Here is a 27,864-nt window from a genome sequence, read left to right as displayed (position 1 = left end):
CCCTCTGTTCGGAACTGGTGAGGCCACATCTGGAGTATTGCATCAAGTTTTGGGTCCCCCATTACAGAAAGGATGTGGACAAATTGGAAAGTGTCCAGCAGAGGGCAACGAAAATGATCAGGGGGGTGGGGCACATGACTTATAAGGAGAGGCTGAGGGAACCTGGCTTGTTTAGTCTGCAGAAGAGAAGAGTGAGGGGGGATATTTGATAGCAGACTTCAACTACCTGAAGCGGGGTTCCAAAGAGGACAGAGCTTGGCTGTTCTCAGTGGTGGCAGATGACAGAACAAGAAGCAATGGGCTCAAGTTGCAGTGGGGGAGGTTTAGATTGGATATTAGGAAACACTATTTCACTAGGAGGGTGGTGAAGCACTGGAATGGGTTACCTAGGGAGGTGGTGGAATCTCCATCCTTAGAGGTTTTTAAGGCCCAGCTTGACAAAGCCCTGACTGGGATGATTTAGTTGGTGTTGGTCCTGGCTTTGAGCAGGGGGTTGTACTAGATGACCTCCTGAGGTTTCTTCCAACCCTAATCTTCTATGATAGATCCAGCCTCCTCTTGAAAACCTCCAGCAAAGGAGCTTCCACAACTTCCTGAGGCAATTTGTTCTACTGTCCTACTGTAAGAATCTCTCCAGCTGACATAGGTTTCATATCTCAGAGTGATGTAGTTATACCAAAGTAAATGTATACTGGGTAGACCTGGCCTGAGAAGACTGAAGTCATGGGACGACTTACATGTAATCAGACCCTTAATGTCCCTGTACTTCTGTTCCTCCTCTGTCAAGTGGGGATAATATTTCTCTAGATCTATGAAGATGCACTAAAGTTTGCAAGTCACTCAGGTACTATAGTGATGGGGAATATCTAAATCAGTGGTTCTCAACCTTTCCAGACTACTGTGCCCTTTCAGGAGTCTGATTTGTCTTGCGTACCCCCAAGTTTCACCTCACTTTAAAACTACTTGCTTACAAAATCAGGCATAAAAATACAAAAAAGTGTCACAGCCACTATTACTGAAAAATTACTTATGTTCTCATTTTTACCATATAATTATAAAATAAATCAACTGAAATATAAATATTGTACTTAGTATAGAGAGCAGTGTAAACAAGTCATTGTCTGTATGAAATTTTAGTTTGTACCAGCTTTGCTAGTGCTTTTTATGTAGCTTGTTGTAAAATGAGGCAAATTATCTAGATGAGTTGATGTAGCCCTTAGAAGACCTCTGCGTACCCCCACGGGTACACATACTCCTGCTTGAGAATCACTGATCTAGATGTATACTGGTGTATGTGCTGAGCACTGTTAACTCTGCTATTGATTCCAATGGCAGCTAAAGATGCTCTGTACCTAAACAGGGTCTGACCCATTGGGAATAGCTACAAATGTATGATTGTTAAGAGATATTTTTATATGTATGTGCAGTAGGTAAGATTGTCATTATAGTAAATATATATAAAAATCCCAAAGAGCAGGACAGATGGTCCCAGAAAAAATATAACATATTCATAAAGAGAATTATATTTCCCCTTTTATTAGCAACCAACAGCTTTTGCCCCAGCATGATTTCTTCCAGGGGTGGATAAATGGAAGAAGGTATCATTTCTCTTTGATAGTTACAAAGTGGTACAGTAAGAGTTACAAAACTGGAGTATTGTACAAGAAAAAACTGTTAACTCCCGCCCACCACCTTTGCTACAATACTACAAGAAGGTAGCACAAGAAATCCCCACCAGCACACACAGGAGAAAGAGCTGGTGGGTGGATAATGAGGGGAGAGCCGAAAATATAGATTTACACTAGGGTGACCAGATAGCAAGTGTGAAAAATCGGGACGGGGGTGGGGCGTAATCGGCATCTATGTAAGAAAACGTCCCGAATACCGGGACTAGGATGACCAATGTCCAGATTTTATAGGGAAAGTCCCAATATTTGGGGCTTTGTCTTGTATAGGGCGCCTATTGCCTCCCCCATCCCCATCCCGATTTTTCACACTTGCTGTCTGGTCACCCTAATTAGGAGTGTCCCTATAAAAACAGGACCTCTGGTCATCCTCCTTTACACCCAATGCGGTGACTCCAATGATCTCGGCGATGGGTTTCTCCCTCCTGGGGGCTGGGCGCTCGGTCCGCCTGGAGATGGCGGGGGATTGGTTTGGCCCTCTCGGTCCCCAGCGGGATACAGGGAGCTGGCAGCAAACGCCTCCCGGAGCTTTCACCTTGCCCCAGTTTGAGCCCAGCTGCTCCTGCTCTGCAACGCGCAGGGCCCGGCGCTGCGGGGGCGTTTGCGAGCGCAGCGGGCAGCGCGTTTCCTCCTGGCGCGCCGCACAGGGGACAGAGTTCACCTGCAGGAAGGAGGGCCGGGCCGGGCTGGGCCAGGCCGGGCCTGGCGAGCTCGCCCAGTGCGGAGGCGGGACCAGGTGCCGGGCTAGGAAAGCACTCGAGCTGGGGGCCTCCGCTGGGTAGCAGCCAGGCGGGCGCTCCGGCCGCACCCCGCGGGCAGCCAGGGGGACCGCCAGCCCTTGCCATGGCCCGGCGTTTCCTGGCGCTGGTGGCCGGCTGCCTTGTCTCGTCGGGTGAGTGCCGCGGCGGCTCCTGCCGGGTGGCGGTAGGGAGGCAGGAAGGGGGGGGTCGCTTGGCTACTTCCCCCGCGGGTCCTGGACCACGTGTGCCACAGCGGGGCTCCGGCACTTTCCCCGCCAGCGCTCCTTTCCCAAGGGAGCCCCCAGTGCGCAGGCGGCGGCGGCGCCTCCCCCCAGTGGCTCGGCCGGGGAACTAGCCGGGGCGCAGGAGGCCGGGGCGCCGGGCCCACGTAGAGCAGGGCCGGGCCGGGCCGGGCCCTGCCCCAGAGAGCTTCCAGCTCCAGAGTGGGGCTAGGGAGAAGGTGGGCTGCTGAGCCCCAGGGCGGGCTGGGAGGCCCCCAGGCGAGACTGTGCGCCAGCAGCCAAACGCTTGTCACCTGGTCTGTAGGCAGCCCCACAAAGAGAGTTGGGAGGAGGGGTTTGAGGGAGGATACTTAGGTAGTTTTAGATGCGGGAGGACTTGGTGCAGTCCTGGCCCTCTCCCCCAGACCTGGATGACAAAACTCCCATCGACTTCAAGGGGGCTGGGATTTTGCCCTTAAACTCAGATCTTTGGCCAACACCATCTCGGGCTTTCCCCTCTCCATAGCCCTGGGCCAAGCGTGACTTTCCCTCTAGCTCAGTTGGCTTGGTTGCAGACTCAAGCCACTTCAGGCAGGCATGTTTTCTTCCCCTCCCCATAGCTCCCAACAAAGGACATGGTGGTGAAACACATCCGTGGCACAGGACAGTGACTGATGTCCTCAGGTTGCCTCCTGGCAGCATGGGAGTTGAGAGGGGTTGGTTGGGTAGTTCTCCAAGGGGACTGGTTATAGAACCATAGAAGCGTAGGACTGGAAGGGATCTCAACAGGTCATCTAGCCCAGTCCCCTACACTTGAGGCTAAGTAATAACTAGACCATTCCTAACAGGTGTTTGTCTAACCTGCTCTTAAACTCCTAATGATGGAGATTCCACAACCTCCCTAGGCAATTTATTCCAGTGCTTAACCACCCTGACAGGAAGTTTTTCCTAATGTCCAACCTATACCGCCCTTAGAATATCAGGGTTGGAAGGGACCTGAGGAGGTCATCTAGTCCAACCCACTGCTCAAAGCAGGACCAATCCCCAATTTTTGCCCCAGATCCCTAAAGGGCCCCCTCAAGGATTGAGCTCACAACCCTGGGTTTAGCAGGCCAATGCTCAAACCACTGAGCTATCCCTTATGCCTCGCCCCGCTGCAATTTAAGCCTGTTGCTGCTTCTCCTATCCTCAGAGGTTAAGGAGAACTGTTGTTTACCCTCCTCTCAGGAGTGGCAGAAACTCGCTAAAAGTGGGGAGCCACCAGTGCCTGAACCATGGCTCTACACATGCACCACCTCTTCCTCCCAAGACCCTACCCCCTGCTTGTTCCTCTCCACCTCTTCCCCCACCCCGACCCCAATCATTTGCCCCTTTTGGCCAGTAAAAAGGGGAAGGGCATAGCCTACCGCTTTTAAAAGTGACAGGGCCATGGGCCCCTGGCCTGCCTCCTCTTTTTAACAACCTTTTATGTACTTGAGAATGGATATCAGGTTGCCCCCTCCCCAGTCTTCTCTTTTCCAGACTAAACCCAGTTTTTTCAATGTTTCCTCATAGGTCATGTTTTCTAGATTTTTAATCATTTTTGTTGCTCTCCTTTGGACTTTATCCAGTTTGTCCACTTCCCTGAAATGTGGCACCCAGAACTGAACCCATTATTCCAGCTGAGGCCTTATCAGCACTCAATAGAGTGGAAGAAATACTTATCATGTCTTTCTTACTCCTGCCATACCCCTGGTCCTCTGCTCAGTGCTACCAATCGAAAAAAAAGCAGGAAATGCTCAGAAAAAAAATCATGCCTATGTTGTATGCAATGGCTGTTGCAGTGGGATCAGGAGTTGACTGATCCTTGCAATTAAGTGTATGGTGGTTTTCATTCCTGACCTCCCCAGTACTCTGCTGAGTTGCTTGATTCTCAGGACTTCCCAAAGGCCCAGATCTGAGAAATCCCTATCTTTAAAACCCTTTTGCTGGGGCCACTTGGCCAATTCAGAACCTTTTCATTTTCAAAATATCAGTCTAGTGTACATTTACTCTAGAGTTTAAATATTGCTGCACTCTAATATCTTGTTTATGAGATTTATGATTAGGGAAAGAGAATGGTCTTCGGCTGATCTTTGGTATTAATTAAATATTAAGAGTCAGATTTTCCTCTCAGTTGCACTGGTCTAATTCTATTGAAATCAAAAGACTATGAACAAGGAGAATTTGACCCTCCCGATCAGGGGTGGGCAAACTTTTTGGCCTGCGGGCCACATCTGGGTATGGAAATTGTATGGCAGGCCATGAATGCTCACAGAATTGGGGGTTGGGGTGTGGGAGAGGGTGAGGGCTCCGGCTGGCGGTGTGGGCTCTGGAGTGGGGCCAGGGGTGAGGGGTTTGGAGTGCTGAGAGGACTGCAGGCTGGGGGTGGAGCAGAGGGGTTCAGAGTATGGGAGGGGGCTCCAGGCTGGGGCAGTGTGGGAGGGGCTCTGGGCTGGGGGTGTGGGTTCCAGGATCAGGCCAGAAATTAGGGATTCAGGATGCGGGGGAGGGGGCTCCAGGCTGGGGCTGAGGGGTTCGGTGTGTGGGAGGGGGCTCCAGACAGGGGATTGTGGTGTGGGGAGGGGGGCATGAGGGCTCTGGCTGAGGGTGCAGGCTCTGGGGTGGGGCTGGGGATGAGGCGTTTGGGATGCAAGAGGGTTCTCTGGGCTGGAACCGAGGGGTTCAAAGGGTAGGAGTGGGATCAAGGCTGGGACAGGAGGTTGGGACGTGGAAGAATGTCAGGGGTGCAGGCTCCAGGCGCTGCTTACCAGAAGCAGCTTCCGGAAGCAGCAGCATGTCCCCCCCTCCAGCTCCGATGCAGAGGCGCCAGCCAGGCAGCTTTGCGCACTGTCCCATCCACAGGCACCACACCTGCAGCTCCCATTGGCCGCAGTTCCTGGCCAACGGGAACTGCAGAGCCGGTGCTTGGGGCTGGGGCAGCTTTCGGAGCCCCCTGGCTGCCCCTACGCATAGGAGCTGGAGTGGGGACATGCCACTGCTTCTGGGAGCTGTGCAGAGCCACAGCATGCGCGAAACGGGGCAAGCCCCTGACCCCACTCCCTAGTGGGAGCTCAAGGGCCAAATTTAAAGGTCTGATGGGCTGGACGCTGTTGCTTTGCCCACCCGTGCTCCACAACTAAGGGCATCAATCAGCCAAAGACCATGTGACTTGTGTAGAGGGAATGTGTCTGTATAACTGAAACACCCCAGATTCCATGCAGCAACTGAAGAAAATAGCAGTGAAGCAAAAGTACTGAAGCTGATATTTATATTTTTTAATGAAATTTGAACAATAAACATTTTAAAATAACATTTATGCTATGGCCAGATAGAGCTACCGCAATTTACAACAGCTGAAAAGCTGGCCCTGTGCTTATAGAGACTATCTTATCAAGTCTTAAAAGTGATCTGAAAAGGAATTTCTTCTTAAATGGATCTGAGCCTGAAACATTAGGGATAGTTTGGGAGGGCCATTTTATTTTACAAATAAAAATAAGTGTTTCCACGTTGCAAATAACAAGCATCATGTCAAGTTTTGCCTTTTATGGTTTTGCTGGAGGACTTTTGTGAAGATGTTTTTTGTGAGCTCTCCCATTGTAGTTGAAGGTGGGGTGGTGAAATTTTAACGAAGGATTCATTAGGTAGTGGAGTCAAATAGATGATAAAAATTAAAACTTCATATAGTCTAAAATCTCTGCTCTTCTGAATTGCAGAGAGCTGAGACTCTTGCCTCCTTTGATGTTGTTTCCTAATTAGTTCTCCAGTCAGACAGACAAGATGTGGTTTTTGGGAGAGGTGGGGAAAGCACCAAGCAGAACTTTTTTTTTTAACAAAAATCTTTCACACCTCTTTTCATTTGTTTATGATGTATAAAGGGGCACAAATCCACTTCCCTTTCCAGGTCACTTTTATTTATATTGTGTTGAAATCGTGAGTGTAGAGAGTTGTGTAGCCTCTTTGGAGAAAATGAGATACAATGGAAGCTTCTTGATGCAGCCAGAAGGCTGCTTTGCCAAAACAGTGTTACCTCATGTTGTCTGCCATGGTTTATTTTCTACACTAGAAAATTGGACATTTTCTTTCCAGTTTTTCAGCAATGGTGTAGAGCTCTGAAAATGACATGGGATGAAAAATAACTGTCTATACTGGACCTTATGCCCTTTGGAAGCACTGGGGCAGCTGCGCCATTGCTGAAAAATAGTGCCAATGTCCTAGTTCCAATAAGGCCCTAGTATAGATGGCCCCATAGAGGACTGGATTTGACTTCCTTTGGAGCCAGTCAGTGGCTCTTGAGTTGGCCACAGAGGGTGTTGTAGAGTGTATGGAAGTCTATACCTCCCTATTTCCCATAGTTGAGCATAACACCTCTACAGCACTGATAATCTGTGACAGAGAGACAGAGTTTTGAACTTGGTCCATTTACAGTAGTTTCATCTTGGTCTACATTGAAAAGTTATGTTGGCATAGCTACATTGTTCAGGGGTGTGAAAATCCACCCCACTGACCAACATGGCTAACAAACCCCCCAATACAGATTGCTTCCATCTACGCAGCTAATGTCTTCCAAGGAGGTGGTGTTTCTACCCTGACAGAAAAACTCCTTCTGTTGGTGTGGACTGCATCTGCAGTATGGGTCTATGCCAGTATAGCAATGCTGGTATAGTCTCCATAGCGTAAACATATCCTCAGTATGTAGCAGATCAGGAAATATCTTGATGGCCATAGATGAAATCTGGTTCTCACTGATGTCTATGGGACTTCTTCCATTGACTTTAATTAGGCCAGAATTTCACCCCACAAGCTCATTTGGCAAGGAGAAAAGTGAAATGCCAGAATTTCTTTAAATCAAAAATTCTAGATCCAAATTATGTACATAAGTGACATTCTCTTCTAATTTAATGGACGTTCTGACTGAAATTTTATGGGTACAGGAAGAGGTCACATTTGAGGAAGTAAACTCTGTACTTGAAATGGAGTTCCTGTGTTAAAATTTAGTTTCTGTCTTGTGCAGGTGCATGGAGTGTACTTCTCACACATTAGTTTCATGCATTATTACATCTACAATATGCACATAAAGTTGCTAATTAGGTTTTTTTTTCTTAAAGAGCATGCACATTATTTGGTTTCTCTCCTGTGATTTAAAATGAAATCGGCTCTGAAGCACAATACAAAGCACAGCTCTTAGTGACTGGCTTGGCTGGTATAATTTCTAACTCATCTGTAAAGAATCAAAATGATGATCATAACTCAGTAGTCACGGAAACTACTAGTTAGCAGTACAGTATGTGTATATTCCAGCAATACTTCTAGTCTCTTTTCCAGTTTTCAAAAAGGGTTATTTGTTACTTCAGTCACTGGAAGAACATATATTACACTGGTTTGTTTGTTTTTCAGCATTTGGAATTGTGCCAGAACCAAAAAATGTAAGAATTAATTCATTTAACTTGAATAGCACTCTACAGTGGGATCCACCTACTTTTCACAAAGAAAATATTACTTATACAGTCGAGTCTATAAGGTAGGTCTAAGAGCTTTGTGTATTTACCTTTGCAAGATGTCTTAGATAAACTTACAGTTTATAGTATTGTGTTCTTGTGACTTTTTTTTTTCCAGACGTGGACTGTCCCTTTCTTTTGGCTTATGCACATAAGACACCTTCTCCTGAGCTAGATACATATTAGAGGGCAAGCTTTATAGTTTTTAATATTCATTAGTTTGTCACATATTCATCTGGAATGGGAAACACCATGTAATCTTAACCGTAATCGGTCAGCTACATGTAAATTTACATCCTCTGTCCTAGGAAACTACTACTTCAACAGGCTTAGTACTGATGCATTCTCCCACGTTTTCCAATTTCTAATGCAGGCAACAGGTTCCACTTTTTCCCCAGAGCAATCTGTTTGTCAGGGCCCTCTACAGACACGGCTCGTGAAGTTCAGCAAGAATGTTCCCCAGTCTGCTGCCTCTGTGCTCAAAAGCAGAGGTTCTCAGCAGCTTACTCTGAGGCCCCTTTTTGTCAGGAATTTTTCCCATGTTTTCACTCCAGATTGGTCTTTGATTGGGAGGGGAAGAATTTTGTGGGGAGCACTCTAAAGAAGGCTGAGGACTCCTCTAGTCTAGTATTAGATCCCTGGCTGCTTCAGTAGCTGAACAAAGCCTAGACAGCAAATTACCCCAATGAGTCAAAAGGTTCATTTCTCGGCAAAGAAAGAGCAGAACCTTAGGTGGGGGAATGTCAGACAGTAGGGTGCCTGCTGAGCAAGGGCCTCTAAAAAGATGTAGAACACAAAGCAAGCATGTCTGCTATGTCAGTCAGCAGGGGGAAGGTACGAGGGATGTGTGGGACCCCCAAACTGCCAGGGTAGCAAGCTCCTGTTCCAGGGTGGGCTCTACATACAAAACAGAAGTAACATTCCACATGTTAACTAGTACCCATTCAAGACCTGGGCATATAATGAAAGATTAGGATAGTGTAAGGCCTATCCAAAGGACCATTTGTAGAAGGGTGAGAATTAGACTGAAAATGCAGGCATAGTTGAACTTGGCTTTGGTATCAGGCATTTTCTGTCTGCTCAATCAGGATTTGCAGGTGCCAAGTCAGAGCAAAAGTGTACTTTTTGCTGAATGGTCACCTTAATCTCTACCTTTATCATAAAGTAATAATAGACTATCCTAATAGATATTACGAGTGTCTAATACCTATATATAAGTATGTGATAGATATAGATATATCCATGTTTTTATTTTTTTTTAGCTAATGATTTTTGCCTGAGTGATAATTAGCAATGTTAATACATGGTGAGTGAGTACTGCCACTTACCTGCTTCACTGAAATGAAAGATATTTTCTTGTTCCTAATATATGACTTCGATGCAATTCTTTTGCCTCCTCTTCAGCAGTCTTTATAACAGGAATTTGTGTAAGAACATTGTCATCACGGAGTGTGACTTCTCTTCTCTGTCTGTATATGGAAACTACACCTTGCGAGTCAGAGCTGAATCAGAGAACGAAGAGTCAGACTGGGTGAACACCATCTTTAAGCCACTCGATGACAGTAAGGCTTCCCCTACACGGGAAACTTTTGCCCACTAATAGCGAACTGTTAATTAAATAAAATTGCAATTAATCTGAATAAGTAGAGAGATTAAAATACAGATTGTTTTAAATTTGCAAATTATTTTAAGTAAAATATGAAATATCCAAGTCCTATTTGGTATACTTTTTGGGAAGAGAAGAGTTGCTCTCACAAATACTTCTGGGGGAATTCTGCACCAAAAAATTAAACATTCTGCTTACAGTATTTTCAAATTCTGCAAAATTCTGCATATTTTATTTGTCAAAATAACACAAGTTTCAATTATTTTTAGTCATTTATTTCAAAATACCTGTCAGCAAGTATGTCTGTAACAATACAGACAACAAAAAAGATTCAGGAAATGTTTTTTGACAAATAGGTTCCTTACTAGGCATATTAATACAGAACTGTGAGTAATAATTCATTTAAACTACAATACAGAAAGGTATTTCCTGCACCCCTCAGTAGCAGTGCAAAGGCTTGGGGGAGTCAGGGGTAATGGAGGAGCTGAGGGAGAGGGAAGTAATTGCTGAGAAGAAGCCTGGGTGTGAACTTGGAGGGCTGTTGGGTATGGGTGGGGAAAAGTATGGAACAGGTTTTTGTGGGAGGCAGGGAGGGATTGTTAAGGAGCTTCCTGCAGGTAGACCCTGGCTGATCCCTAGCCTCTCCCATTCAGTCAGGCACACCTGGCCCTGGCCCCATGTTTCCCTGCACCCCCATGTGTTGCACCCCCGTCCATGTGTCCCTCCATCCCCATGTAGACACTCACTCCCCCCATCCCCATGCAGCCCTGGGCCCACCTTGCTGTCACCATGTGTTTCTGTTCCCCCACCCAGCCACCCTCCTGTCCCAATGTGGCCCTGAGCCTCCACTCCCATTCAGCCCATGCCCCAGTCTGTCTTCCCCCACTAGCCCTTATGAGCCCCCGTCTGACCACCCAGCAGCCCCATGCTGTCTGTCTTCCCATATCTCCTGTCTTCTGACCTGGCCTGACAGGCACTGTGAAGAAGGCAGGCTCTTTCTTTTCTCTAATTGGCTAGGAGCTGCTGCTCTGTTCTGTTGCCACAATGCCCTCCGGTAGGCAAAAGGCAGAAGTGCAGCAACTTCCTGGCAGAAGCTTTTTTCTGTGCAAAAAAATTAAAAATATTAATGGCTCATTAATTATGCACAAGTGAAGTGGTGCAGAATTCCCCCAGGAGTACAGAAAATGTAGTAAAATCAAAAGTATATGTAGGTCATCATTGACTATTCTTCCATTCTGAGACATCTTTTGAGGGATTTTAACACACACACACATACATACATATATTTCCCCCCTAAAAAAAATATTGCATACAAATATTTAGAGCAGGAGTGCTTTACCTCCAAGGATTCTAACTTCCTACATATTTAAATCAATTCAGCTACTTTCTTGTTACTAAGCTGGGGGAAAAAAATTAACTCTCCTCCCCCCTCCCCACTCCACCTCCATCCTATATTTGGACATGTTCAAGGGGAAAAAAGTTTACTCTTCATTTAAAAAAAAATCATTTTGAAGCTACCATGTTTGCTGTCTTGTGTGAAAGGCGGTCAAACTTGGCACTTCATCACTTTCTTATAGCAGAGATCTTGGACAGCATGCTGTTGTCTGAGTTTGTGGGGAACAGGATCTTTGTCAATGCATTCTCAAAATTGTTTCATCCATCAGCAAGCACTGATTTTGTCAGACTATCCAAAACTTCTATTTCTCCACTGCACAGATGTCAATGGGAAGGTATGCAAGAGGCCTCTTTGGTTTCTCTACCTCTAGAAGCAATTCTTAGTTTTCCCTTCTTCTCTGGCTTGGTTTGAATTTACTTAAAGCTTAACCTTTCTAGTCCTTGGTTTTCAGAGTTTGTTTCCAGTCTCACTTTCCCAGTGCAATTGTTTATATCAGGACAGTGTTCGACATAATTTTTCCATATTAAATTCCAAATTCACAAGATGTGATGGCCATTGCTCTTTGATCTCTTCACTTAGACATCTCTCTGTAAACTGACTCCCATATCCATGCACTAACTCTTGAAGGACTTTTAAAAAAAGACTTTAAAGCATTGATCAGTTTAAAGTATTAATTGAGAAAAATTTCTCACAGTAGGACAAAAAACATATGACCAGTTACTCTATAGGAAATCTGAAAATGCTTACAAGGGGAAGGTTAGTTGCATACATTAGTGCAAATGTAATACTTAAGGAAGAAAAAGAAATTTGGAAAATGAGAGCATGTTTTGGGGGTTTGTGTTTTTTCCAAAGCTTAACTTGGAGAGAATTAAAACTGTCTGACCAGAAAAGCTGAACTACAACATAGAAAATTGAAGTATTTAACAAATACTATGAGAGTTTGGGGACAGAAAGAGTAGTACTTAAGATGAACCCCCATATCAGAGAACAAAACCATTAACAAGTCAGAATTTTATGAAGAATTGCATTGAAAACAGGATTTTGATTCACATTTCAAGGAAAGAGTTAACTTCTAAGCAACACTGACCTTCAAAAGCCAATTTATAATTGGACTAAAGAGTCTATGTATAAAACTAATTGAGGGAACAGCACTGGTAAAATCTGCAATGTAGATAGGACTCTTAATCACTGTGTCATTTTTACCACCATATTGTTTAATACTGCTCAGAGCACCTAACCAGGTGTATGATATGTGTATCTGCAGTTTCCACCAGCATTACCACCAACAGAGTTGTAGTTGTTGGGAAATTAAAGACCCTAATGTATGGGTGCAGCCTAGGAACATCAGAGTCACCAATTGGGAAATTTTTCCATAACTTTACACTGGTTTAACCAGTTGGAATTACCGTGTAACCAAGGCTGCCACAGCCAGAGATGTTTTTATAACTGGTTTGAATTTCTGGAAAAATGCAAAGCCTTGTCTACATTGAGCTGCTTCTTAAAATCTTCCACTGATGCTGTAGCCCTGGTGTAACTTCACTGTTGGTAGCAATGGTTGGAGTGCTAGTGTAAACTGACCATTGGCATTTTTACCACCTGAGTACAGGTTTAGATGAGAAGCACCCATACAGTGGTTCAGGTGGAACATTGGGAGAGTTTATGAAAGAGTTCATTGTAGACACAACCTAACTGAGGACTAAAGTACTCACTAAACTAAGATATTTGGGGGAACAAAAATATAGTAAAGTAGCCAGTTTCAAAATATAGAAATATATCCTTTGATGTAAAAAAGAATTAATAATAAATTCAGAAGCAATTCAAAAGTTGCAGTTTCTCAAATGAGTTGCAATGAGGAGAGCAATAAAAACGCTTCACCAGAAAGTTTCCTCAGCGAAGTCTGACGTCTCTGAGCTGCAGCTCCATGGGGACATGCAGGCAATAAGATGCCCTGGGAGCAGGTTCCTTAGTATTCTTACCTCTTCCATTAGTGAAAGCAGCTGGCAGAACAGAACTGAGGGTGGCTTAGTGAGTGGAGGAGGCACAGACAGCAAAAATGTCTTCTATTTAAATGAGACAAGTGGGTGAGGTAATATCTTTCTTGGACCAACTTCTGTGGTTGGGACCAATACAGCTACAATTATACTGTATACAGCAATGGAAGATAGTCTATTAAAGTGTAAAGACAAAGTCACTTTGACACATCTGTGAATGAAGAGTTTATTTATCCCTGATTCTTTGAGGTGAAAGAGTTTTCTTCAAGTAAATAAGATTATGATAGTAATTAGGTGTAGTGCTGTATACCATATAAAAATATCAATCTGAGAACAGTGTGAGAAATCATATTTTTGTGATCTTTTTTTTTCCTCCTCTCTTCTCATTTAGCAATCATTGGACCACCAGATGTAAAAGTGAAATCTGAATCCGGATCTTTGCATGTAGATTTCACAGGCCCTGTTGTTGTACAAGGGTCAGACAAGTGGCCTTTAAAGAAATATTATGGCTCTTGGGCTTACAGGGTGCTATACTGGAAAAAAAGCAATAGTGAAGAGGTAACTTTTGCTCAACTGACTATTGTGTAACTGTTTTACAGCTGCAGCTTTGAACAGGCATTTCTAGTTATAATACGATATTGATAATGTTCTGAGACTTAACATTGCTGAAGCAAAAACAAGATCTCTGAAATTTACAATGTTATCAGGAACTTGTAATTGTCACAACCTGCATTCTGCAAGCTGGCAGAGAAATGAGTAACCACCTACTAAATAGGCATAAATTATCCTTCCATAGTTAGAAATAGCTAATAAATTATGAGGGTTTATTCCCTTTATGCATCAATGTTTTTATTTTTTTCAGTGGTATATACTGCAATCATCACAGCAGTACCAATGCACACTGCACAAAAAAACAAATGTAACTTAGAAGTGCCTACATAGGTAATATCTAGGGATATGATGAATAGCTATTCTGCAACCAAATCATATGTGATTCAAGCAGTTTTGCTAGAATGATCTATTGTACAATACTGGTTTGAAAAAAGACTGATTTTGGATGCTTAACATGGCTGCTGCCATAGGGTCAATCTCTCTCCTGCTACCATCTTCCCTGTCATCAGACATAATCTATTTACTCACTTCCACTATGGTCACCCTCCTCTAAGCCAGAGAGACATTCTGTCCCAGAGGTGGGCATGCTCCACAGCCCCACAGACTCCACCACACTATATGCATGGACATTTTTTTTTAAATAAATAATAGGTTAATTATAGTGTCATAGAATCTTACTTTTGATCCAAGAAAGACAGAAATTTCTATCAATATCAATGGGAATAACTAGATCTCTGTACAACACAGGAAATTTTTATACATGAAGACTTTGGTGCAGCTGCACTTCTGATTCATATTAGGTATCCTTCACAATTCCCAGTCTAGTACTTAATATGCAGTTCCAGAAATAAAGGAATCTTCTCATCCCAAACACCTTATTAGCCCCAGCTCACGAATAATTGAGGAAGAGGGGGGAAAGAGTGTTTGTTCTGTAGGGAAAGTCAGTGAGTCCATACCTGGTCAAGCAACCTTCGGCAAACTGCCAAAGGAAGCAAGTTACCCAAAAGGAGATTTCACTGAGAATAGTCTGGTTCCAGTACTAGAGTGCAAACCTGGGAGATTCCCTCAGTGATTAAAGAGGCTTCCAAGAAGTGCTGGACAATGGGATTTCATTAGCTCTTTTTTTTTTTTTTTTTTTTTTAAAGTTAGTACTTGGATAGTTTGTTCAAGTATATTTATTCCCTCACAGCAACCAAGTCTCCTAAGATCCACCTACAAAAAAAATGTGTCCTAGTTTACTGTAAGCCATGTCTATAAATAACCGCACTTTTAGCTGGTGTCACCTAGTGTGATGTTGCACAGGGAGAGAGGCAATCTCTTTTGGCAGCACCTCCTTAACCATATAAGGATTTATACTCTTAAGACCAATACCATTAAACACACCCAGAAGAAAATAAAAAGTCAGTGCTGTGAACAATTGCACACAAAGTACATACATTGATCAGCTGTTTTAAGCAGGCAGTGTGTTACATTCTAGCTAAAGTATGAGTGGTCTTCATATATTACCCTAAATAGAGTGTGTTGCATGAATACTTGTTTGGTTTTGTTAGTTGCATGATTTTTTTTAAAATACTGCTTTTTAAAATTCTGTGCACATTTATATAATAGCTGTAGAGTCCCTCTTTTTGCTACAGTGTTTCTCTTGGAAAATTCTTTTATGGTATAGTGGAAGGAGACTACCTGTGAGTCTGATCACAAGAAACTTAGAGCCCACTTCCTGTTGGTCAACCAGCTTAAGAGCTAGGATTTCAATGCTGTTACAGCTTTTGTTTTGGAAGGTGATTATTTTCACCATCAATGGGATGTTCTAAAATAGAAAGAAAGGAATTTGAAGTCAGCTGATTAATTTTAATATTTGCAGTGTCCTTTTTAAGTAATTCTTAAAAGGAAACTTTTCTTTGATTCTTGTTTAGTAAGTAATACAGACAACTACAAAACTGTTTTAACAGCAGATATTTTAAACTTTCACTTTTTCAGGAACTAGGTACTGTGTAAATCCAATTCATAGTGCAGCTACAAATGCAAAGACTACTAAATGGAGTTGTAACTAGAAGCTGTAGTTTGTTCATTTATTGGAACTTGAATTTGCCTTTGAATTTTCTGTATTCTTCTTTGATATAGGTTGTAACCACAGATACTAAATATAACTCCGAAATATTATCTGGTTTGGACCCTTGGACAATATATTGCCTTCAAGTTCAAGCAGTTATTCCTGAATGGAACAAAACAGGAGAACTGAGTGAGGAGTTCTGTGATAGGACAACTGATAATGGTAATAGCTAACACACCAGTACATTATAAACATCCTGATTAATTATGAAACATTGTAAGGCACTCATTGATGGACATAAAAGAAACAAAAACATGCATTTAAACCTTCAGAAATGTTTTGTTACTTCTGTATTGTTCATTGTGATATCCAAGCATATCTCTAAGTTGCAAAAAATTTGAAACGTTCATGCCAGAAAAAAAGGAGAGCTTTAATTCAGTCTCTTATAACTACAAATAGTAAGATACACAACAGATGAAATTTACTCCAGTGCAGAGGACCCATATGAGGCACATGGACCCCTAAAGCTCTTCTAAGCAAGATTTAAGTGCAATTTAAGTGGTGCATAGGCCTTGTGCTGGCCCCTCTGCACAGGCGTAAACTTCATCTACCCATAAGCCAATTTACGTTTATTTGTGAACCCTTTGGCTTCCACAGGTATAGCTGAGAGTAGAATTTGGCCCTATATTGCAAAGTCTGATTCTGTTTACATTTTGTAACAATTACATTGTTGAATTTTTTTTTTAAATGGATAGAGCTCAGTCATGCTTTCTTTTTCTGTTCTCGTGTTTAAAATCTTTAGGCAAGCATGCCAGAGAATCAGTTTTCTTCATGGTTACAAAAAGCATGCAATTTATTAGTCAAGATACATCTTTCAAAGGAGTGAATTCCTGGTCCCACTGAAGTCAAGGGAAGTTTTGCCATTGTCCCCAGTGGAACTAAGATTGTACCAAAGATGTTTTTCTCTGAGTGCAATCCAAAGCTACCATTATTATCGACTCTCAATATAAACAACAATATCTTTGTTTAAATATCTTTGTTTAAATATTTTATTTTTATGCAACTGTACCAGTAAGTACCAATCAATCATAAAAAAAATTCTCCAATGTAACCTCTGCAATGCCTAATCAAGATTCCAGTCTTTAATTTTTTTATAGTACTAACTTCACAGTGGAAACTGGCTGAACGCTCCAATTTCCAACCACTCCACCTCAATAGCTATCTATGGAATAGCTATTTATGGTGGCCATAGCCACCATCAGTCAGGTGGCCTCCTTTTAGAAGAGAGCTTTTGTGTTTCCATTTAAAAGGAAAAGTGCAGTCCCAGATTAATTAGTAAGCAGCTGCTTAACAATCATAGACAGCTTTAAAGTGATACCTTGATCAATGTTTATTCATATCACATGCTGTGACAACCCTGTGCATGAAACCAAGCTTTAGAAGACACAATATTTTGGAAGTTAAGGAATTTTGGACTACCACCACCTCCAAATTAGTTGTCATTTTTGTTACCATTATTTCATTTTTCCTTTAGAGAGAAACAGAATTCAGTGCCCTGGTTTGAAGCATCCAGGAATAAGTACGCTGCGAGTTTACATGTTGTTACCCTCCTTTCCCCCTCCCCGCATTTACTTAAAATTTTTTTCTTTCTGTAAATGTTTACATATCATGGCTGTAGGTTAAACTTACCTAGTAAGAATGTCTTGAGTGGTTGAAGTAAAAACAAAGTTGGTACGTATTTTTTGTTACCAAAAGGAAGAATGGTCATTCACCAAAATAGCTGTTAATATGAAAAAGTGGAGGAAAAAATATTTTATTCGCTTATGAGAATTAAATTCTGAAAATTCTTTATTCATAATAATAATAAAGAATAATCAGATTAAGAAAAATTCTTCTTGTTGTCTCTTGCAGGTGTAACTCCAGTGTGGATAACTGTCACTGTTCTTCTAGTATCAATGGTGGTGGTTCTAGTATCAGTTCCTGCCTGTTTCTTTACCTCTTCCTATATATATCGACAGACCAGATATGTCTTCTGCCCTAAGTATTCTTTTCCACAACATCTGAAGGAGGTTTGTATATTTGTATTCTACATAAAATAATTAAGCCTTCCAGAAGAGCCTTTTGTCTATCAAAGACCCCCAAAAAGCTTGCAACTCTTCTGATTAATGCATCTGAACCTTCTGACAGCAGTTCCTCATTCTTACCCATGCACCTGGATAGTTAACCGGCTGTGTTAGTGTTACACAGGTTTTGCCTGAAGTGAATATATGGGGTAATGCTGGTTATTAGGCGCGCAAGCTAAAAGAACCCAGGTGCAGTGTATATGTTGCAAAATAATAGATATGAGTCTTAGCAGCTATATGGTATGATCTATTTAAGCTATGTCATCTTTGGTTACTTTAGTTCACTTGTGATAAACTGCTTGTGTGGATGACTATCATTTCAAACCCTCAATGAACTGCAAAAGTTGATTAATCTGCTACCAAAGACTTTGGACCAAACTGAGCAGTAATTCAAGTGAGTGTAAATAGTGACGTAATGCGACTTGAACTAATTCAGCATTCAGCTGGCTTCATTCCACAACCTTCTCCCACACTGCACAGGGACTGGGCCACACTTTAAATTATTACTGACATAGCTAAGTAGGTCAGGGGTGTGACAAAACCACACCCCATAGTGACATAACTATGCTGACAATCCTCCCCCTATGTAAATGCAACTCTGCTAACAGAACAGGGCTTCTAACAGCATAACTAACCTTGTTTGGGGATGTGGTTTCCTTTATACAGGTAGAGCTCCTTCTGTCAGTGTATGCTGCATCTAGGGGGCTATGCCAGCGTATACTCTGTTAGCATTAGGATGACCAGACGTCCCGATTTTTAGGTCTTTGTCCCGCATCCTGACCGATGCACGGTCAGGACGCCATTTGTCCTGATATTGCGGCTTTGGCCGCTCCGGCATTTGGTTTTTTATTTGTTTGTATGTTTTTTGCTTCCCCCATGTGTCCCGATATTTTCTTCGTTTCATCTGGTCACCCTAGTTAGCACAGACATAACCTAGTACCTTACTCCATTGTCTGTTTCTGTTGATTTCTGTGGCACTACTCAGAATGAGTAAGAGTGGTGTCACTCTTTAGTAAATGATGAAATCTTACCCATCTGATATGTTCTAACAGAATGCTTTAAAGGAAGCATTCAAAAGCTCAGCCACATCACTGAGACACGAGGGGGGAGGTAATACCTTTTATTCGACCATCTTCTGTTGGTGAGAGAGATGAGCTTTCAAGGTTCACAGAGCTCTTCTTGAGGTCTGGCGAATGTACTCTGTGTCACAGCTAAATACAAGGTAGAACAGATTATGTAGCATAAGTAGTTGACACACATTTCAAGGGGCTATTCAAGGTGAAGTGGCCCGTTAACCCACCTCCAGCAATGAGGAAAGAAAGAGGCAGAGAAGGGCAGTTGGAGGGGTTGTTAGTGGGTTATATATTTTAATAAACCATAAATCCTGTCTCTCTACTCAGTCCCTGATTTTTAGTGTCTAGCAAAGTAATTAATTTAAGCTCCCAGGCTCATCTTTTGTAGTGTGTTTTTGTTTTGTTTTGTTTTTTTTCCTTCTTTTTAGTCATTTACCCATATGGTGGTGATTTTAAAACCTTGTTTTACAAATTATGTGGGTGCTTTAGAAACTGAATATTTTTGTTTTGCATGTTTTCTCCCCTTCTCCCCCCCCATTCCTAAATTCAATAAATAAGTAAATAAATTCTATTCAAGACCGTTAAGAATGCAAAACGGAAGCCGTGTGGATTTGTTCTAAATTTTAGCCTAAGGCTGGCCTCTTGTGGTTGGTTTTAATATTACAGCCAAGGACCATTTAGATCAGTGGTTTTCAACCTTTTTTCATATGCGGACCCCTAAAAAAAATTTGAATGAAGGTGCAGATCCGTTTGGAAATTCAATCTGTGGTCTGTAGACCCATACCATAGTAGTCTTAGACTGAAAACTGACTGTACAGAATTCAACTATAAATGTTGCATGTGTTTGGCACAGCATTTGACACAGTGTGAGAAAGGGCACTAAACTGGGCTTCGGTGGTAACAACAACACTTCCAGGTTTTGACTGCAGGTGGGGATATTCAGATAATTTTGATTTATCAGAAAAATAGAATGCCTTTTCTGGGATCTGAAACTTTATTTTTGTAGTCACCTTTTGCAGTCCCCTTAACCTTAATCTGCAGAACCCCTGAGGTCCACAGACCACAGGTTGAAAACCACTGATTTAGACTGTCCAGAATGAAGGGAGGAAACATATGTTTAAGTAGTGCTTTATGTTTCTAAGAGGTTTGTAATCACATTTTGCCTCATCTGCTCCCTGGTCACTTTATCTTTAAAAACAAGTTAATATGAAATGTTTCCCAGTGTGGAGGAGGGCCTTGTCCCTTTGTGAGTTGGAATTACCCATGTTCAGTGCAGTGCAAGTATGTGTAAGAAATCTGAATATTTAGAAGAAATACATAATTCCAGTTTAGGTGATCTTTTCTCCCCTCAGTATACACACAATGCCCCTTAAAGTTAAAGGAGGTTAGATATGTATTTTGTGAAGAGAAGACCCTTAAAATTTTTATTGTGTTAGACATTTGTAGGAAAATATAACAATATGCATCCCAGGGTGGAATTGATTTAAATCACTAGTCAGGAAGACTCAATTTAATCATGGATTTCTACATAAAAGTGCATTCTTGTTGGTTGTTACAACCTTAATACATTTTCTTCACAACTCAGAGATAGATGTAGGCTTCAGTTTTAGAAGGTACACACTTTACATTTTTAAAGTGATTTATTTTGAAAACTTTTCAGATTAGTTTTACAACTATATCAAAAAATGAATGATTGTTTGGTTATTTCATTTACTAAAGGCAGTTGAAGATATTTATGAAGTTATTGGGAGGTGAACTATCTCCAATTCAACAGCTTAATCATTAATATTTAGAGGATTTTCTTGCCATGCTGTATTAGGAGGAGAATATCACCAGACATTTGTTGGTTTAGTTAACTAAAACAATTTAACATTATGTATTCTGGATTTTTTTTTTCTTCAACAGAAAACATATAATATTTTAACAAAACAAGCATATGAATTTTTGAATTTAGTTAAACATTTAAGTTTTTTAAAATCAGGTTTGTTTTTGTTAAAATTGTTAACTAAAATAGTTGAATGAAATATTTTAAAAAAAAAAATTGAATCTACTATGTCAGCCAGGTCAACATGAGAAACTTAAAATATTGGCTTCTGCAGCTAACTCAGTCGTCTTCACTTTCGTTTTCCTGTTTGTTCATAATCTGGAAAAGAAAAACAAGCTTTCCTGCTTTTTCAGGTCCCAAACTGTCAGGGTTCCTTCCCCACTCTGAACTCTAGGGTACAGAGGTGGGGACCTGCATGAAAGACCCCCCCCAAGCTTATTCTTACCAGCTTAGGTTAAAAACTTCCCCAAGGTACAAACTTTGCCTTGTCCTTGAACAGTATGCTGCCACCACCAAGCGTTTAAAACAAAGAACAGGGAAAGAGCCCACTTGGAGACGTCTTCCCCCAAAATATCCCCCCAAGCCCTATACCCCCTTTCCTAGGGAATGCTTGTGAATAATCCTCACAAATTTGTACAGGTGAACACAGACCCAAACCCTTGGATCTTAAGAACAATGAAAAATCAATCCGGTTCTTAAAAGAAGAATTTTAATTAGAGAAAAGGTAAAAGAATCACCTCTGTAAAATCAGGATGGAAAATACTTTACAGGGTATTCAGATTCAAAACACAGAGGATCCCCCTCTGGGCAAAACCTTAAAGTTACAGAAAACAGGAATAAACCTCCCTCTTAACACAGGGAAAATTCACATAAAACAAAAGATAAACTAATCTGCCTTGCCTGGCTTACCTATACTGGTTGCAATATTGGAGACTTGGATTAGGATGTGTTGGAGAAAATGGATTTCTGTCTGGCCTCTCTGAGTCCCAAGAGAGAACAACCATGTAAACAAAGAACACAAACAAAAGCCTTCCACCCCCCTCAAGATTTGAAAGTATCTTGTTCCCTTATTGGTCCTTTGGGTCAGGTGCCAGCCAGGTTAGCTGAGCTTCTCAACCCTTTACAGGTAACAGGACGTTGCCTCTGGCCAGGAGGGATTTTATAGCACTGTATACAGAAAGGTGGTTACCCTTCCCTTTATACTTATGACACAAATGATTTTTCAATTTGGAATGAATTAGTCCAAAGGAAGAAAATATTCTTTCTACACCTGCAGAAGAAGCTACTGCTGTTAAAAGTGAAATTATCATTTCAACAGACTCTGAACCAAGTGCTTAAGTGACTTCCATCAGTTCACTGGTGTGACTTTCTTTAAAACATCATCAGCAAACATATAGTTCTTGAATGGTTCACCCTTAGCTCTGAAGTTTATTATAGTTGGCATTATGGAGGGATGATTGCTGGATGTCCATGTCCTAGCCAACTCCTCTTCTTCAGGAGTTAAAGTTTGACCCTGGTACCGAGTATTGAGAATATTTGCAAGAAAATGAGTTGGCGATAGTGTTTGTCCCATTCATTTTTTTTAATGCTTGTAATTTAAATCTGTCATTGCATATTTCTCTTTTTAAGATCTCACTCAGTTCCTTCCAAATTTCAATAGCGTCCGCAATAAAACCGCTATTTCCCTGCATTTTTTTTCAAGGCTACAGAAATAGGCTTCAGGTTACGCAGCATGTGTTCAACATTTCTCTTAAGCCCAACGTTGAGAACTTCGGCTGTGACAGTGCCATCTATTTTTTCACGATTTTATTCACAAACTGTCATCAGATTAGGCCAGTTCTTGATATAGTGCTCAAAACAGTCCACTACTGAGTTCCATCACACATCTTGTGGGAAGGTTAATTTGGTTCCTCCCACTTTTTTCAAGCAGCTCCTGCAAAGTGGTTGTTACAGAAGTATTTTGCAATTTCAATAACATTAGCCTTCATTTCTGGAACAATGAAGTCTTTGGATAGGAGGTGCATCAAATGAGCACTTCAACCCTATGTTATTAGCTTGGGACTCTCTTCTATATAATTTATTCTCATCTTGGATACATTTGCAGCATTGTCTGTGACCAAGCTGCGTACTAGACATTTGAATTTTTTTTTCACAGTTTCTTATAGCTTTTACCGCTGCTACTTGTAAGTATTCTGCTGTGTGTGCATTTCCTGATGTATCAATTGTTTCTGTAAGGAAGACATTCCCTTCTTCTCTTGTCACACAAGCACATACAACAGGATCATTGTGGACATTGCTCCACCCATCAAGACTCAGGTTAACAATTTTACCCTCTAGACCTTTTTCACACTGCTCAATTTCTCTTTCATACACTTTATCCTGCAATTTACCTGCGACATCGGCTCTGTTGCGTGGACTGTATCCTTGTCTTAATGACTGAACCATGTTAATGAAGTGTGGGTTCTCAATCATACGGAAAGGAGAGTTTGTTGCATAAACAAACCGGGCAATTTTTTTATCAATTACCTTTTTGTAATCTGCTGGTTCTTTTCACAAATTTATCTATGGTTATTTCTGGATGATGGAGATTTTTTTTTTCTTTTTGCTACAGGTGTGATATACTGTGGCTATGTGACAATCATGATGTGACTGAAACGCTATCATTGGCAGATAACTCTGAAACTATAGAAAATGATGGTGATCTTAAAGATGGATAGTCTTCAGAATCCTGTATGTTGAGGATGGATTCTTCTAAACAAAATAAGTCAAGGCAGTTATTTAATTATTATTACCATTACTACTCCTTTAGTATTCCTCATTGCATTCACTGACACTCAGTACTACTTTAAAGGTGAAATTGTAAAAGGAAGATCTGCCTATTTCAGCTATTTATTTTTTATCACAACTGCATCTAAAATGATAGTACCATCGAGTAATAACTATATTTTTTGCTCAAACATGAGAATTCAAGAATAGTCCAGAAGGAAGACGGGCAGTCCTTAAGAAAGAAGTATGAAATAAAAAAGTTTATCAACCTGAAGATCCTGCATGTTCCTTTCATCATCTTCAATGCAGCTTCCTCCTGAGAAGGAACACTTGTTCCTTTGTGCACTGTTTCGTTTGGATAACCAGGCCTTGCATTTCTTTGTTGCACTGTTTGCATTTTGCACGCATGCCTGTCTTACCCACAGGTAGAGGAACTTCAATAAAATATTCCCAAACTCTTACAGCCTGCTGCCAGGGCCGGCTCTATGTTTTTTGCCACCCCAAGCAGGGGGGAAAAAAAAAACCTGCCGAATATGACGCTGCCAGAGAGAACAGGAACATCGGAGGGAGTTGCCACCGAATTACCGCCGACGGCAAGACCCGAGGCAGAAGAGGAGATGCTGAATTGCTGCCAGGCTGCTGCTGGAGTGCCACCCCACAAACAGCTGAAGTGCTGCCCCTTCAGCAGCGCCGCCCCAGGCACCAGCTTGCTTAGCTCATGCCTAGAGCCAGCCCTGCCTGCTGCCATTATAGGTTTTCCCTTCTAGTGAGAGAATGGTATGGTAGAACTCAAATCAATGAAGGCTACACTCAAAGACCTTAAGACTTCTGGAATATGCTGCTCAAACAGTTTCACTTTTGTTTCTACTGCCTGTCCCTCCCCTCTCACATTTATCTCCAGACTTCTTTTCCTTGTCCAGATCTAGTCCGCCCCCAACAATCTTCTATTCGTTGAACTTTTTGAAACTGTGCACTTTTGGAGAGAAGTAAGGGGTTGACTCTGTGTACACATTTGCAGAGTGACGATAGGGTTGATGTCTGTTATTTCATACCTTTAGTTTATTTAAAACAATTTTTTTCTGTTAACAAGCATGTTATCTCTGGAGACGCAAATCCACAGTTTGAGAACCGCAAAACTAATCATCTCTGATTGCATCTTCTAGACTGAGCACTGAGTCCCATTGGGTAGATAGAAAGATTAACCTAAATAATCTCTACAGAAACCCCTGGAACCCCATAAGATTGGGTGCCTAGTCCATGAACTATTAGAAATCATTTACAAAACTTTTCTTAAACATTACATGAATATATTGTCTCCTACTATAGAATTAGAATTTATAATTCCTATTCCATGACGAGATATCTTTGAGCTGTAATGTATCTTAATTAAAATTATTTTTAGATAGGTTTTGTCCTCAAAGCATTTTATCAAAAAAATCTGATTTTAAATTTAAAAAAATCCAATTTTTTTTTGTTTTTTTTAAATCATTGATGTTTATCCACCCTGATGCATCCTAAAACTCCATTTGGGAGGGGTCACATGTAACTTTATTTTATTTTAATTTGGGTGGGGGAGAAGGGAACCATTGAGAACTACCTCCAATGTCTCATTTTAGAACTTCAGTTGAGGATTAAATAAACCAAAATGAAGGACACAAGAACAGTGCAGCAATAATGTAAGATGATTTGCTTAATGTCCGTAATATTCTGCGTAACCTCCAGTTTCTTCATGCAGATTCTGATACAGTGTAACTCATTCAAACTGCTCTCCGCTTAACAGAAGGCTGGTCATGTTCCCTGACAAAAATGAGTAACATTCACTAATCCGTTGATTATGTGAAGGTGTCAGATATCTCTGAAACTCTTGGCTTAAACTGAGTTGTACTGTATGAATGAGAGACTCCTGTTTCAGGTGAGAGAGAAGTTATAGTGCAACTCAATTTAAGCCAAGAGTTTCACAGGTATCTGAAACCTTCACATAAACAGAGTAATGAATGTTACTCATTTTTGTCAGGGAATATGACCAGGCTTCTGTTGAGCAGAGAGCTGTTTGAATGAGGCCTGGTCTTCACTACAGAGTTAGGTTAACGTAAGGCAGCTAATTTCAACCTAACTCTGTAAGTGTCTACACTAAAATGTAGCTCCCACCCATGTAACTCACCCACTACACTGACTTAATAACTCCACCTCCGTGAGAGGCATAGTGCTGCCACATGCATTTTGCTGTGATATTATTGATCAGCAAATTATGAGTTTTTAAATTATACCTCACAAGGCATAGTTTGTACAAAGATTATTACAATAGTGTGTAGGGTGTGAACACAGGTACATTCTGTCACAGTAGCCTAATACAGGCAGTAAATAGTTCTTTTTGTCTTAATTATTTTATTCTAATCAACCACATTTCTGTAGATGGTATTTGTTTTTGCAAACTGAGCAACAGTTTGAGAGATCAGCAAAATAGTAGTTGCCTAGATTATGTGAATTTTAAATGGATGTATATATTCAGGGGGGTAGCTCCAGTCAGGCCAATGGGGCCATGCATGGGGTAGGGGGGGCAAATTCCACACCTGCCTGAGGCTTGCAGTTTTGGGGGGCAGCACCCTCCACCCCCAGCTATGCCCATGTTTTAACAGTCAAATAAAATTGTGCTTGAAACTCCAGAGGGGTTAATAGAACAGACAACACTTTTCTTTTGTTATCATTGTACAGTTCTTACAAATGTTAAAAAAGGAATTAAAGGAAAATGTTGGTATGGCTCTGCACTGCATTTAACCCTCATGTGAGTAATAATTCAGGATTAATGTGATTTGCTTTGAAATAGATTCCATCAGAATTTTTGACAAGGATCAATAATATTAAAAGTGGTAACAATCCTTTCTATATTTTGTTACTGTGGTGTTACTCCAGAGAGAATTTTTTCAGTGCATTGGCGTACCCGTTGCTTCTTGGATGAGCATTGTGGTGTATCAATAGAGAAAGAGAATCTGATTAGGTCACGTTGAAGGAGAGGTGGTTCGATGCACTTTGAATAGAGAGTACAAATTAACAGATACACTTTAAAGTAGTCTACACTTAAAATTTTTGGTGGCGTAGCTATTATGGTCAGAGGTGCGATTATTTGCCCAGCCACCAAAGTTATACCATCTAAAGCCCTAGCATAGATGCAGTGATGCTGGTCCTTTTGCTGGTATAGCATATTTCATTCAGGGAACTGGTATAAGCCATATAGACAAAAGCACTCTTTTACCAGTATAAGCTGTGTCTAGGAGGGTTTGCCAGCATAGCTAGACCTTTTTCTAGTGTAGATGAGGCCTAAGACAGTGAGTTACCAGTGCAAGGTCTTTAAAGACTGCTGAGAAAACTGCTGCTGATGCTGGAAAAGAGGAACAGCCACAGTTTGATTCTCATTTCCGCTCTTATTTCCTCCAGTTTTTGAGCAAGCCTTCCTACAGTTCACAGTTTCTTTCGCCACACTTATCAGAAGAGGATCACTCCTTTGACAAGTTAACTGTCATTTCAGAAGAATCTGAAAACTGTAGCAATGAGACAAGCAACACAAAGGAGCAGCTTCAGGACTCCCAAGAAGAGATTTCTATTGCAGAAAAAGTTTCAGCTTTTGGAAAGGGACCAAGTTCAGTCTTGTACCAGATTTAGGCTGAAAACAAATAGACCATTAAATATGACTTTATATTGAGAATGCAGCAGCAAGCACTTGGTAAAATTCCAGATTTAAAACGTGTAAAGAGAATTTTATCAATCATATTTATTTTTCAACTCTGAGAAACATTATAAAGGAGTCTTGAAGTGGGATGCAATTTTTAATGGTTTATTTATAACCTGTGGCACTAATTACATTGCACCATAATATGGTACTTCTTGTAAAGCAAGTATTAAATATATAATTAGAAAAAATTAATTTATTGAATATTAAAGTTCATCAGAATTATGAACAGCACAGCATAGTTTTCAAAGGAAACTTTTACTTTCCAAGAAAACTTTAGATTTAACTGATTTTAATATGAAAATCTTTGTATTTTGTTTCAGTGGTTGGTTTAAAATCTGACTAGTAGTAAGTAGAATAATATTTTACATTTGATTTATACATGACACTAAAATTATGAAGTTATTCTTGATGGGTACCACCTTAATAAAATAGTAGCAAACAATTTCAGTATGTTTTAAATGTGAGAAATTTAATTATGGGCCATACTTCGTCATTGGCTTACAGTGGGGCAATGGAGCTATGACAGTTTACAA

General features: G+C 41.1%; 1 protein-coding gene across 2 annotated transcripts; it reads left to right on the top strand.

The window, feature by feature from the left end:
* Window positions 1-1,535: 1,535 nt before the first annotated feature.
* Window positions 1,536-27,455, top strand: IL10RB (interleukin 10 receptor subunit beta). 2 transcript variants are annotated; one of them, XM_084629561.1, is made up of 7 exons: window positions 1,536-2,577; window positions 8,062-8,185; window positions 9,570-9,724; window positions 13,547-13,713; window positions 15,889-16,039; window positions 17,729-17,886; window positions 27,037-27,455. In XM_084629561.1, exons 1-7 carry the CDS (start codon window positions 2,529-2,531, stop codon window positions 27,259-27,261), a joined length of 1,029 nt encoding a protein of 342 aa, XP_084485687.1. In that variant the 5' UTR covers window positions 1,536-2,528; the 3' UTR covers window positions 27,262-27,455. The 2 variants fall into 2 exon arrangements, with proteins under 2 accessions (XP_084485687.1, XP_084485686.1); XM_084629560.1 differs by having other exon boundaries at window positions 9,567-9,724; window positions 27,037-27,454.
* Window positions 27,456-27,864: the final 409 nt, after the last annotated feature.

This window comes from Lepidochelys olivacea (assembly GCF_965140295.1).
Source record: "Lepidochelys olivacea isolate rLepOli2 genome assembly, chromosome: 1".
NCBI lineage: Eukaryota > Metazoa > Chordata > Testudines > Cheloniidae > Lepidochelys > Lepidochelys olivacea.
Note: the sequence above shows the minus strand (reverse complement) of the source record. Positions and strands in the feature narration are given on the sequence as shown.

Excerpts from the sequence above, each read along its gene's own strand:
- IL10RB (XM_084629560.1), top strand. The coding sequence starts at position 2,529 with ATGGCCCGGCGTTTCCTGGCGCTGGTGGCCGGCTGCCTTGTCTCGTCG. Across the intron at positions 8,186-9,566 it reads TATACAGTCGAGTCTATAAG|CAGTCTTTATAACAGGAATT; the intron begins GTAGGTCTAAGA and ends CCTCCTCTTCAG. Across the intron at positions 9,725-13,546 it reads CTTTAAGCCACTCGATGACA|CAATCATTGGACCACCAGAT; the intron begins GTAAGGCTTCCC and ends CTTCTCATTTAG.